General features: G+C 37.2%; 1 protein-coding gene and 1 pseudogene across 4 annotated transcripts in view; one reads left to right on the plus strand and one right to left on the minus strand.

Moving 5' to 3' along the window:
* The window catches only part of lims2 (LIM and senescent cell antigen-like domains 2), a 36,632-nt gene extending 24,019 nt beyond the window's left edge, over positions 1–12,613 (minus strand). For 2 of the 4 annotated variants that reach the window (XM_088352793.1, XM_088352792.1), the window contains exon 1: positions 2,790–3,013. In XM_088352793.1, coding sequence (XP_088208919.1) covers positions 2,790–2,887 — 98 coding nt within the window. In that variant the 5' untranslated portion in view covers positions 2,888–3,013. Of the gene's footprint in view, positions 1–2,789; positions 3,014–6,264; positions 6,377–12,464 lie in introns of those variants that run through there. The other 2 variants (XM_088352794.1, XM_088352795.1) reach the window with 2 other exon arrangements.
* LOC148352605 (U2 spliceosomal RNA) lies at positions 9,096–9,212 on the plus strand (annotated as a pseudogene).
* Positions 12,614–13,504: the final 891 nt, after the last annotated feature.

Here is a 13,504-nt window from a genome sequence, read left to right on the forward strand (position 1 = left end):
AGATAAACAAAAGAATACTAATCACTGTTCTGTGATGCGTGTGCCCAGCGTGACAAAAAAACTGGATTGCATAAAAACTTTCAGAAAAGCACATTGGATCGGCACAACGACAATTAAAACCACAAATTAGCTATGGAAATTCCGTTGCTGCAATTGGACCTTGAGAAGGCATTAATAATAATAATAATACTAATTTCCTTTGTATTGTCATTCTGTGTAACAATGTACACAGAACGAAATGTCGATACACCTGACCCGTTGTAGCGAGCCGATGCAGCCGCAGCCAACAGAGGGCGCCGCCATTTTACCAATGTTATAAGTCTTAGGTATGACTCGGCCGAGGCGCGAACCAGCGACCTCCCAGTCTCAAAGCGGGCGCCTTACCATCTAGGCTACTGTGGCGGGAGAGCAAACCGCGAAGAATATATGAACTGAAAAATCTGAAGTGATCAAAACTGCATGAATATATAGACTAATATTTCAGCAAAATTATTTTGTATAATGTACAATATTTTTCTGAACTGAAAAATCTGAAGTGATAACTGCTTTGTATTACCAATTAAGTGTGATGATTAAAACTGAATGAATATATAGATTTATATATTTGTCGACGATTTACAATATCAACCTCGATAACACTAAATTTTGGGGACCCATAGATCTCTGTTGGGACCCATAGATTTTTGAGCATGCGAGACCCCGGGACCCATTACTTTTCAGAGGTAAAATGAACACTGTAACAGCTACAGTATCTATAACCATAAAACAAGGTGAAATGTTTACTTTTTTCCTCGAAAAACAAACAAAAGCATGTTTGAGAATTTTGCACTAAATCAGCAGCATTCGTCCATTAGAAAATACAACCACAATTAAACTTTTCATTTATTGAATCCACAGCTCCCTACTAAAATGAAAGCCAAGATTTGACCGACCGGTAAAATTCTGATCAAAATTATGGGAACTCATAATATTACCATGCAAGTAGACACAGGCTGAAAAGTGTGTCACACGCCTTGATAATATAAACATGGACAGTGTCAACAGAAACCATGGCAACAATGAGTGCGCTGCTTAGTAAGCGTACAACTGAACATACGAACACCCTCCCAAACGGATACACACTCGCCCACTTTGACTCGCACTATCTCCAGATCCACTTAAGTCAACGGGTAGCAAAGAACACAAAGTGCAACTCAAAGTAAACAAAAACATAACATCTTTGAGAAAATACTAGTGTTTCAAGTCACCAATGTTACGTGTGGGCTTCAACAGGCTGTATTGTACACAGGCACCAATCAAAGTTTCCTTAACTTGACCGGGGACACCTCTTAAGACAGAGCCCCCCTCTTTCCGTCTACATTCTTCAAATTGCAACATTCCTGCAAACACTTGAGGGGGGGAAGGACTGATATTGATGTAGGGTCATTCCACAATTCCACATGCTGCGCACATCCTACTCATCTTCAAGGAATGAAATGCGTTCCCATGCAAAGGCATTGCCTGATCAATACATTTTCCCCGGAAGACAAAGCCAAATCACAGTCTGATAGAAAATGTAGGTAAAGTCCAAAGGACAAGACAAAGGACTATAGATAGAGACAAAAGACCAAGTTAGTCTTTATTTTTGGGGTTTAAATCTGTACAAAATCTGGGCAGACAAGCAATCGCCAATAGGATTAGCATAATCCGCTTCTTGGAAATTCAAATTGGAGAAAAAACTAAATTGTGTAGACATGATGGAGGCTGAAATGTCTAACATTATTATATGGCGATATGTGATCCAGCCCAAAAATAAAACCAATTTTTTGCAGTCACTCTGAATTGTTCTGATTTTTAATGGATTCAAACATTTAAGCCCATTCAACGCACACCTAGTTAAAGAAATCTATTGATTAAAACTGGTTTTGTGTAAAATGTTCAGATAAGAATAACTGATTTCCAATCAAATATTTCACTCATAGCTCATACAAAAATCACTTCTTGCCTAAATGCCACATTTATCTAGTTAGTAATAATTGTTTAAAGGGGAAGTGTATTTTACTTGTTTTATTTCTTTAAACCAACATTGTTTATTAGTTAGAACCTCCTAGCGGGAAAAAATAAAGAAAAAAACAATATTGAAAAATAATTACGCAAAGTACATAAACTATCAAACAAACGTGCATTTTAAAAATACTCGTAGGTCAATAAATTGTCTAGAAAATATATTTATTGAACATAACAAGAGCCTCACCTAGAGGGATCTGACTTGATTGTCTGGCATTGTGCTGCTACTGATGCCCAAAACCCCGAAATTCATGAAAGACTGGGCAGAAAAATGAGAAGAAATATGCTACAATCTGGTCACTTTGAGTCTCCGTCGTTTGTATCCTTCCTTGTGCTTTGCGGCACTCGTTTTCGGTTGCACTACACAATGCAATGACATCTAGTGGTCAAATATTACACAGTGTAACTTTAATGAATTCCGTATTTTATGACAATGATGAGTTAAATACTTCACACTGTCCCTTTAGTAATTAGCACCAGCTTTGAAGTACTCAAATTCAACTCATAAATTCCTACCATGGATTTCACACTTTTGCAAACTTCCAAATTCTACATTCCATAAATGATAAATTAATCAAGTCAATTTGATTTATTGCCAAGCCCCAAGATCACATAACCTTCCTTATATGCAGCCGATTGCACAACATTGTTTACAACTTAGAACTGATTTCCAAAAACACGAACTATAATAGTGACTTCAGTAAACTTTTACAAAATATTGAAAACGCTTCGCAATAACGCACCTGAAGCCATCCCCGATCACACAGTCACTCTCTGGTCTCTCCTGTCTACGCCTGTACAAGCCTGAATTTGTCAACGCCTTTAGTCTCAAAGAGTTCATCTCCCGTCTGTCCTCTCTTGGAGAAAGCACAAGACCACCTTCGCCAGAAATGTGCCGAAGAAAGCGCCTAAGCTCTGAGTTACTCCGAATCAAAAGCTAAGTCTTGTGTAGTGCTGGCTCCTTATCTGACTGACACACCTCCAGGGCACACGGTCTGGAGGAAGGACGTGCAGAGGTGTGGTAGCACCGCCTGCTCACCTTTAACTCTGTCCTTGACTGCCTTCTGCAGGTAGAAGGGAAATGCAGAAGAAGGGGTGAAAACAGTCTGACCTTCGCTTCTGTGGTATTTTCACCTCCTAAGACTCACTTAGAGCTTATTGTTGAGGGATATAATAAACCAAGAATGTCGGTTTGTACCGCAATCATGACTAACGGTTGTAGTGGCACATTTTATGAAAACAATCGCTGTGAATCTTACTTTTGACCAAATTTTCTTGGCAGCCAAACATTTCTGACAGTCAAAGGGATATTGAGAGTGGAGAAGAAATCCACTAGATGGAGCTGATGGATCACTTGTATAAAGTTGTGGACTGAGGCAGTTTGTTTTGCCATGGAGGACCAAAATGCAATGTATCAGCGGTCCCCAAACTGTTACCTGTAAGGGCCTAATAACTTTTCCTTTTTCTGAAAAGTTTGTAGCAGAAAAAGATTGGCGATTACAGGAGTGCCGAAATGTAAAACAATATTGTTTTACAGAAAGCCCTAATCAAATAACCCTTCTGGATTCTTCACAGAACAAAAGTCAGAAAATAAATGAGAACACTTTTTATGAAATAAATGATAACCAAATAACACCCTAGGGCTTTTTCTCAAAACATGTCAGAAAATAAATAATAACACTATTTATGAAATAAATGATAACCAAATAACACTCTGAGTTCTTCACAGAAAAAAATGAAAATAATATATTTTTTTGTGCAGTGTACATTGTTGGCAGGTCCAAGTTCACCTTGGTTGTCAGAGCACTGGATTACCAATGGTATGGATGACCTGCAAAAAGGCAGTAGACTGTATTTCATTATCACACTATATTAAGTCACAGTACCAGAAAGTACAATAAAATGCACAATACATTAACATTAGTCTCTGGTACTGTGACCCCAGATAGCATGATAATAAGATGAAACTTAAATGTCTTTTCAAATGTCATCTTTATCACCGAGTCTAGCGGTAAGAGTTCCTATTACAATTACAACAAGTTATTTTTATTATTTAAGGGGGCCGGACCAAATGTGGAGGCGGGCTGTATAACCACTGCAATAAACAAACAAAAACAAAACAAACAAATAAATAGGTGTTCAAAAGATATCAAAAATTAGAAAACAAAAACTATACTGTACATAAAAACCAAAAAAACTCTACATTAATAATTAAATAAAAGTTAAAGTCAATACACAAATAAATTATTCCAATAAACTACCTAATAAGCTACAGTGTGTATTATTTAGCACTTCATTAATGTAAATAAATTATTATTCATTTAAATAATAAGAAATATACATTAACTATCATATAAATGTGCATTTCTTTAGATACTTGTAGGTTGCGAAATTTAATTGGCCGGTCCAAATTGTCCCTAGGTGTGAATGAGCGAATGAGTTGTCTGTCCCTGTGTGCCCTGCGATTGGCTGGCAACCAGTTCAGGGTGTCCCCTGCCCACTGCCCGGAGATGGCTGGGATGGGCTCCAGCCCCCCCGCGACCCTACTGAGGATAAGCGGTGTAGCTAATGAGATGAGATGAGATGAATCCCACCTAGAAAGGGCTGACATAATTGTCCGCCATCGTGCTGCTATGGGTACCTAAGACCTAAAAAAGGCTGGGTAAATCGATGTGTTTTGTCAATTCGGGTCTCCGTACTTTGTATTCTTCTTTTTGCCTTTTAACACTTATTTTTGGGGTGCACTACACAACACAGCAACATCCTGTGATCAAATAATACGCAACGTCCCTTCAAAAATAAATATGTAGATGGTGTGAAAAAATAATCAATAAAAAAAGTGATCAGATCTCATATTTAAAATGCATCCAAAACGTTTCAAAATAAAAACAGGCAAACAAACAAATAAATGAATGAATACAATAATGAATAGACAAAATACATGATCAAAAATTAAAACAAATCAGACCTATGCAAGAAAAAACATCAAACTACATAAATAATCCCATTAAAGTAAAATTAAATACACAAGTCTATTATTACAACAAATTGAAGATGTTGATAGTAAAATGCTCTACTCACATATTTGAATGGCACAGAAATGATCAGCAATGGAATAGAAAAATAATACAAATATAATATCAAAACGGATTAATGAAGGAATAAAAACATGTGTAAAAAAATTGTAAAACAAAAAATAAGGTAAAAATAAAATAAAACCGAACATACATACATCAAATAAAAATTTATACAAAAATAAAAAGTGAATAAAAGACCTGACAAACATTGGAAATACTACTAATTTATAAAGACAATTTCAAGATTTGGACTTTTTTACCTAGTAGCCTTTAAGAGTGCAGCATTTAGGTTGAAATTGGTTCTCATACACGGTTATTACTTAAAAAATAACCGCAAACAACAAAGTAGCAATAGTTAATAACTGTATGATACAAATTTTGTATGAATATAACTGCTTAATATTTGTAACAATCAACCTATTTGAAACGATCAACATTTTCAATACAAAATTTAACTTTTCCTGATTTTTGTAGTTTTCATAGAAAATGCACATTTCAGAACTTGCTATAAACTAGTGTAGTAAATTAGAGAAGATTCTAGGTGTTTGGTAGCATTGAAATATGCATAAGTAATTAAATAAATACTGTAAAACAAATCATGTATAGAAAATTAAAATCAGACCTCAATCAATATACTTCATTTTTAGGGTATTCCATTGTCATATCAAATTATTTAGTCACAAATAATTGCTTCGCGTTTATTTATTTTAAATTTTAGCATATTAGTTTTTCCGTAATAAATAACTCAAACATAAACACCTAAAAATGCTTAAAGTAAGCAAAAATTCACAAAACCTTCTATTAGTAAATCAGAAAGCTGCAAAGCGTGTGTTGGACAGAAATATGCAAATAAAATCACCTTTTTGGATGAAAAAATTATGAATAGATCGGAATCTGCAAAAACAAGTTGAATGGATATTTAAAACTACCTCACTGCCACTATGTGGACAACATTGGGACAACAGTGCTTGTTTTTAATTCAAGTTCAGAGCAAAAGTACACCAACATTTTTTTGTTCTTGAGAAAATGAATCCCTGTGACGACACACATACTAGTAAGTACAAATAAACACTGTAAAGTTATAAATGAAATTGCTTCTGACAGAAAAATAAATGCACACGACATAAAATAAATGTCTTACCAGTTTGATACGTCAAATAAGAGTAAGGATCATTTTGTTGTTGCAAAAGTTCCTTTTGCTGTCACTGCAAACAAAACCACTTCTATCTCACAGCCACATCACTTCCTCTGTGTGTGTCCGTGTGGTGTGTGCCTGATGGGGCTGCCAGTCAATGTGTGAGTTTGTGTCTGGCATGTCTTTGTGAGAAAAGGGGTGAGAAAACACACAAAAACACAGAAAAGAAGAATGGAGTGAAAATGCACGAAGGAGAAGGAAGGTAGAGAGTGTTTGTGGTGTTGGAAAGTGCGAAAAGCTTGCTGAAGTTAAATTGAAGGTAGGCCAATCTGCTAATTCTATCGAATAAAGTGGAAAAAAAGCATCCAAGGGAAGTAAGAAAAGCCACAATCATCAATCGACAATCTGAAAATAACACTAGCTAACGTTTTGTATAGTAGAAGTCCTGCAAATGTCCAAACTACTATTAACACACTTATATTATGACATATACAGATACCCCTGTCTACTGGGGGCTTCGGTTATTGCTGGTTCATTTCTTCATGGATTTTTAATTTAATTTAATTTTCTTTATTGTCATTGATATCAATGTATCGCACATTGTGTTTTCAATAGACAGCAGTGACAGATTAGGGAGCTCAGTGTTAGGTGGGTGTGACTGTGTGCTCGACTGTTATAGGCTGGGGTCTGCTGTCAGTCAAACAGCAGGCGAGCGCTGCCTCCCAAAACAAACAAGGAAGCATAGCAATCGCTGGCTTTTAGCGGGTCATTACATTGAAAATAAATTAATTAATTAAATCGAACTCTGAGGAAGTCAGCAATGAAATTTGGGATCACCAGTGGGTGCTCCATGGATTATTATCAGGTTTGAGAAACGACTGAGGTGGCGTCGGGGAGAACCCGCTCCCTGCTACAGCTAATCTATTCACAAACTACCACTGCAGGATATGCCACACCAGATTCATTATCCATTAACAAATAACATGGAGCAACAACCTAAAACAAAAGACACGTGTTTGATTATCAAAAGACCGGCAGCCCACCGGCGGGTCGTCGGAACGTTAAGGGGTTAAGGTACTGGATCTTATTAAAACTCTTTCTGTGTACAGATGCTACCCCTACTTTCGAACGAGAGGTTCCGGACGATCGTTCGTAAGTTAAATTTGTTTGTAAGTTGCTTCAGTGCTGAATTTTGTATGTTTGAGGTTTATATAAGTATGTTTAAGGCTTGTATAAGGAACCTGTATCTTTTTGTGCTAAAAAAATAAACATTTCATAAAATAATATGCTCTATAAAGATAAAGTTGAGTTTAACTTACTTTTGGGAGATGGGCTACAAGAGGTCCACCTCCGTGGTAGAGTGGATAAAAAAAAAAGTGATCCAACCATTTTGTCAACTGAATGAAGCTTTTTTTTATTCCACTTTCGTTTCAAAAGAAACAGCTTGCCTCTTCTTTACTCTTTACACCAACCATATTGAAGGGGATGCACGAGATATTAAACAATAAAAATGTCAAATTTCTGGAGATTCAGTACAGTATGTTTACACACGAACTAGAAGCGGATTTCTTCTTCGGAGTGGATGCTGGGTGACCTCTCACAGCGCCGCCACACGCCGGTAGCGGCGGAAAAAAGCACTATAGTGCTGTCCTCTACTCGGAAAAAGGTGCACACAATACAAAATCTAACTTACAGCAATGTCTGGATATTTTTCGACATCCCGGAAAAAAAATCTTTGTATCTACTGTTTTTCGTAAGTCGAATGGTCGTAAGTAGGGGAGCGTCTGTACCGTCTTTCTTTGAAAATATCTCATAAAAGAACTCAGTCGCACCTTGTTTTGAAACCAAACAAATCACAGTAAAAATGAACTTCAATGATCATAAGTAACTGCGGGAGGGAAACCATTTTAAGTGAGATCCTTGTTGATATGAGACACATAGACTGACTGTATTATTATTTCATATATTCTTTGAAATCATTGAAAAGTCACACAGTGAAACAAAATGCACTGAAGTATTAGCTTTAGTCTGGATATACGGTTTAGCAGCTTTGTTTATTTTAATTTTGTCTTCAAATATGTGGTGGTTTTTACTGAATATTTATTTTTAAATATTTTTCATTCATGGCTTTTCAAGTCAAAAAGGTTCCTGAACCAGGCACTAAACAAATTACCGTAAATTTTGGACTATAAGCTGCTACTTTTTTCCCTAACTTTCAACCCTGCGGCTTATTCAGTGATGCGGCCAATTTATGTAATTTTTCTTACGGCTGCTAGCGGCGCTCGAGTGTTGCTACCATTAACTGCCCTGTCAAAGCTATATTATTATTATTAAAGCTTTGAAAACTCTCTCGGTGTACCGTATTTCTTTGTAAATATGTGTAACCCATGTATAATATGTATTTGCAACTGTATATTTTTGTAATGTATTTATTTGTATTTATTTTAGACACTTATTCTGATATGTTTTGCACAAAGGAACGGAAAGTGAGGGGGGGAACAAACACGGGGTGCCGAGTTTAAGTGGGGACCGCTAAAGGTGAGGGACAGACAAGGAAAGAAGAGGGGGTAAAAAGTTGGTTAAAGAAAAAGGAGTTGCGTGAGTAAATGTGTTCATCTGCTATATTTTTCCCACCCTTACCTTTGGAAATATACACTTTTTTCCTTGGATTACTTTCAACGTTACCTGTACTCTGCAGGTCTGCATCAAACCTTAAGTACCGGTATCATTTTCCGTTCATTTTGCCGGCTGTGATTTTTGGACAGTGAACTTTAATGAAGGACATTTGATGCTAGGTATTTAGCTTGGCCTTTTAGCAGGGCTTTGATGCTAGGTCCTTAGCTTGGCCTTTTGGCCTTTTGATTTTTGCATTCCGGAGATGGAATAAGAGCTTGCTCTGTCCACTCCACGCATCGGCCCGGTATTGCAGTACCTCCGGGAACGGTGCATTCGCAATGATCGCAACAAGGCTTTAGGGCTAGGACCTTAGCTTAGCCTTTTGGCTGAGAGTAAGTGTCCCGGCTCCTAGGCTTTGTAGCGTATAATGAACTGACCGATAACGGATAATGGATAATGAATAACGAAGATAGAACAATAACCCTTAAAAACCCCCACATTTAGTTTCAATCGCGGGACTTGGGTTAATTTTGTGTTTGTGTTACATGTTTAAATGTGGGCGCATGTGGCTTATAATCAGGTGCGGCTTGTGTATGTACAAAATCGTTTTTTCTCTTAAAATGTGGTGGGTGCGGCTTATAATCAGGTGCGCTCTATAGTCCGGAATTTACGGTACAAATTATGGCGTAAGTCTTTATTTGTAGTTCGTTTAAGTCTTTTAAAACACGATTATTTTAAAGGAGCTGTACAGAATTTGAAACTCTGTTACTCTCTGCCACCGTCTCCTGACATAAAGTCATGAGGGACATCGCAAGAATGCAAGACATACATGGAATGGACATTTAACCATAACAAAGTAATGGCTTCATCTCACGAGAGCAGCGCTCTTCCAAAGAAGGTCTCATCCAAGAAAAAGCCTGGGATGAGCTCAAGTTGCATCAACAATGTCACGGAGGCGAAATATGAAAACTACCAAAAGCAGAGAGATTTCTTCGTTTAAGCAAAGCCTGCTTTACAAAACTCGATTAATGCCAGACTCATCACTCAGGGTTAGGGTGTAAGGACTCAAAATAGTCCCTCAGGGAGCGAACGTACAGGAAGTGGTGCAGAAAGCAGGGAGGACTGTCAGCAAAGGGGAGGGTGGGCTGATCTGCTATGAATGCATGGACAACTTTTTACGACCACTTAACACGATTAAAACAAAGACTCTCAATTCCATTACCACTGGGTGGGAGAGGAGGGGGTGGGGTATGTGATTTTTAAATGAGGACCACATCTTTGTCTAGGATATATTTATAAAATAGAAGTACGTGAAGACATATCTAGGGGTATACAACTACAGACGCTGACCTACTTACGAATGATTCCGGACGATCGTTCGTAAGTTGAATTTGTTCGTAAGTTGCTTCAATGCCACATTTTGTATGTTTAAGGTTTATATAAGTATGTTTAAGGCTTGAATAAGTAACTTGTATTGTTGTGTACTAAAAAATAAACATTTCATAAAATAATATGCTCTGTAAAGATAAATAAAGTTGAGTTTAACTTACTTTTGGAAGATGCGCTTCGATAAGTCCTCCTCAGTGGTAAAAAGTGGCAGAAAAAAGCGTTCCGACCATTTTCTCAACCGCATCAAGCTTTCTTATTCCACTTCCATTTCAAAAGAAACGGCTCGCCTCTTCTTTACACTTTACACCAACCATATTGAATGGATGCACGAGGTATTAAACAATAAAAACATCAAATTTCTGAGCGCGGTGAAGATTCAGTACACGTAGCACTGTATATTTACATACGAACTAGGAAGTAGAAGCCGGAATTATTCTTCGGGGTGGATGCTGGGTGACCTCGCGGCAGATAGAAGCACTACAGTACTGTCCTCTACTCGGAAAAAGGTGCACACAATACAAAATCTAACTCACAGCAATGTCCGGATATTTTTCGACATCCTGCAAAAAATGTTTGCATCTACCGATTCATGTAAGTCGAATGGTCATACGTAGGGGAGCGTCTGTAATTCAGGAAAGTTTAAATAAGGAAAATGAGGACAACATCCTTGTCTAGGAAATAATAATAAAATAGGGGTACGTGAAGACACTTCTAGTGGTATTCAACTATTTTCGGAAAGTCAAGTCAAGTCACATTTATTTATATAGCGCTTAATCACAAAAATGTCTCAAAGGACTGCACAGGATTACAATTACCTGATTTTAAACCAACATGCGGGCAAGGAACAACTCAAAACCTCAGCGTGAGGAAAAAGAGAAACCCTGAGAAGGGGCCTCACAAGTGGTAATCCCCCTTCCAGGATGACCAGGGTGAAACAGAAAGTTTAAATGAGGACAACATCCTTGTCTAGGGAAATAATAAAATGGAGGTATGTGAAGAGACTTCACGGGGTACACAATAAGTTCAGGAAAGTTAAAGTTCTGTACAATTAAGAAATCATTTTCCCCCAGTGATTCAGCATCACTATTTTCACAGGCCTAAAAGTTCTAAAAAGCACAAGGAAGAATACAAACTATTGAGACTTAAAGTGGCCAAATCGCAATTTTCTTTCTATCATTTTTTTTCCCAGCCTTTTGTGAGGTTTTTGGGTGCCTGTAGCTTTAAAAAACAATTTTGTTTTCAGTCATAAGCACTCATGCTGGAATTATCATATAAACATGTACATAGAGAAATTATTTTTTTACAAAAAAAAATGAGCTAAGAGTTTCAGCTTAAGCTTAAGCTGAAACTCTTTCTGTGTTCAGTCTTTCTTTGTAAATATCTCATGTTTCAATGTGGGCACATGCGGCTTATAGTCAGGTATTTAAATGCTTTTAAAGCCAATTTTCCAATTTCTCCAGTACCGTTAAAAAATCCAGTGTGAATTATGTATCTCGCAGAGCCACCAATATATTAGTGATTTACATACACCATTGAATGGGGCTGATGACGCTTTATAGGGCAATGTCATACAAAATAATGCCAGATGCAGTCAATCACAAAGGAAGTAAAACGCAATCACAAAGAAAAGCCTCCACAGACCTGTATCGGCATCCTTTTCAAGCAGACTTTTTAAGAATCATGGAAACAATTTCAAAAATGGCCAAGCACTTCATCCAAAACTCAAGCACTTTTCAATACTTGAAAGCACAAGAATAAAATTTAAGCATTTTCAAGGATTTCAAGCACCCGTTCGAACCCTGAAAAATTGTTGAGAAACACAGCTCTTACCAAGAGCATCTCTTAATAGCAGCTTTGTTTTGGGGTGATAAATTAGCAGTTTTTCTGTGGAGTGTCAATTTTGTTTGAGTTAAGGTCTAATAACTAAAGAACACAGGAGGCGCTAGAGAGCACGCCAAGTTACGATGGTTATATTTTGATTCGATGTGGCTAACTGATGCAGTTATTTTAAAGCTTTGTTGACATATTACGCAAAAATTTGATTAAATTATGAGGGTGAAGTGTGACTTTTTTCCAATACACGGGCGAATGAAAAAAAAATTCCGTTACAGGACTGTCGCGCCTTCCCAAGGAAAAAAAAACTGTCAACTTCCCAACTTGAAAAACACCTCAGGGAGATGAAGATTGACTTTTTAACTTACCCGTTTGTCATTTCTGTAATGGCGAGCATCATTTGGCTGTTTCTCGTAACGGAAACTGTGATTTTGTCTTCGAGGCGACAGATGTTGAAGGTATCGGATGGAACGCCAGCTTGCCCGTTTACAGATGGCGAGAAGGGGCCTCCTCCGAAAGGAGCTGACGCCTTCAAGTTAGCCTTGAGTGGATACCACTTTTCCCCTTTTAACTTTCAAAATAAAGCTACTACCAGTTTAAACATATTACACAAACGAACACATTGACAGAATTTAAGTGGTTAAGTATTCGATGGATGGATTGCAAAATCCATACTGTGTTTTAGACATTTTAACAGGCCAATTGTGTATATTGACAAGAGTTGGCAATCTATTATTTTGAAAATAAAAATATGACCAGGGTTGGTTTGACTACACACGTTTATGAATTGCAGTTATACTGTACTGTAATTTCCACCACTATACAGTATTACACTTCTTTGACCCACTCTGTAAGCATTCTCCCCCACATATTTTCCCTCTTAAGGAAATACAATTTTCAGGATCCAAAATGCACAAATGCAACCCAATTAAGTTAACGACGGGATTTTTTCCCGCTCCAAAAGTAAAAGCAATAAGCATCAATTGTCTCACAAAAAAAGCCCACCCACCCCCACCCGAAAAAAAGATTACACAAAAATAGATCATTTCCTAGCTTCATCGTAACCTCTGTCAAGAAACAAGTTAGAAACACATACAAATGTAATTCAACATTCAACTATTCTAATAAAATTGGATTGGAAACACATTGTAGTAAATATTTGTCCATATACCCAGGAGATGATTTTGGGGGTCTGGGCACCCAGAGTGTCTGGCTGTTTAAAAGCTTATTTTCATTTCACTTAAAGTGATTTAGGATCATTCAACACTGTTCAGGAGTGTCACCAAAGAATAAATACATATTCTACCTCTGTGTTCTCAAACACAAGCTGATATTTCCCAAGAAAATAAGATTTCAGAATCATTAAATCAATGTCAATTCATAATTCTTTTAATAGGAAATGGTGTAT

The sequence above is a fragment of the Urocampus carinirostris genome, chromosome 14 (genome assembly GCF_059441175.1).
Source record: "Urocampus carinirostris isolate Australia breed hairy pipefish chromosome 14, RoL_Ucar_1.0, whole genome shotgun sequence".
In the NCBI taxonomy this organism is placed as follows: domain Eukaryota; kingdom Metazoa; phylum Chordata; class Actinopteri; order Syngnathiformes; family Syngnathidae; genus Urocampus; species Urocampus carinirostris.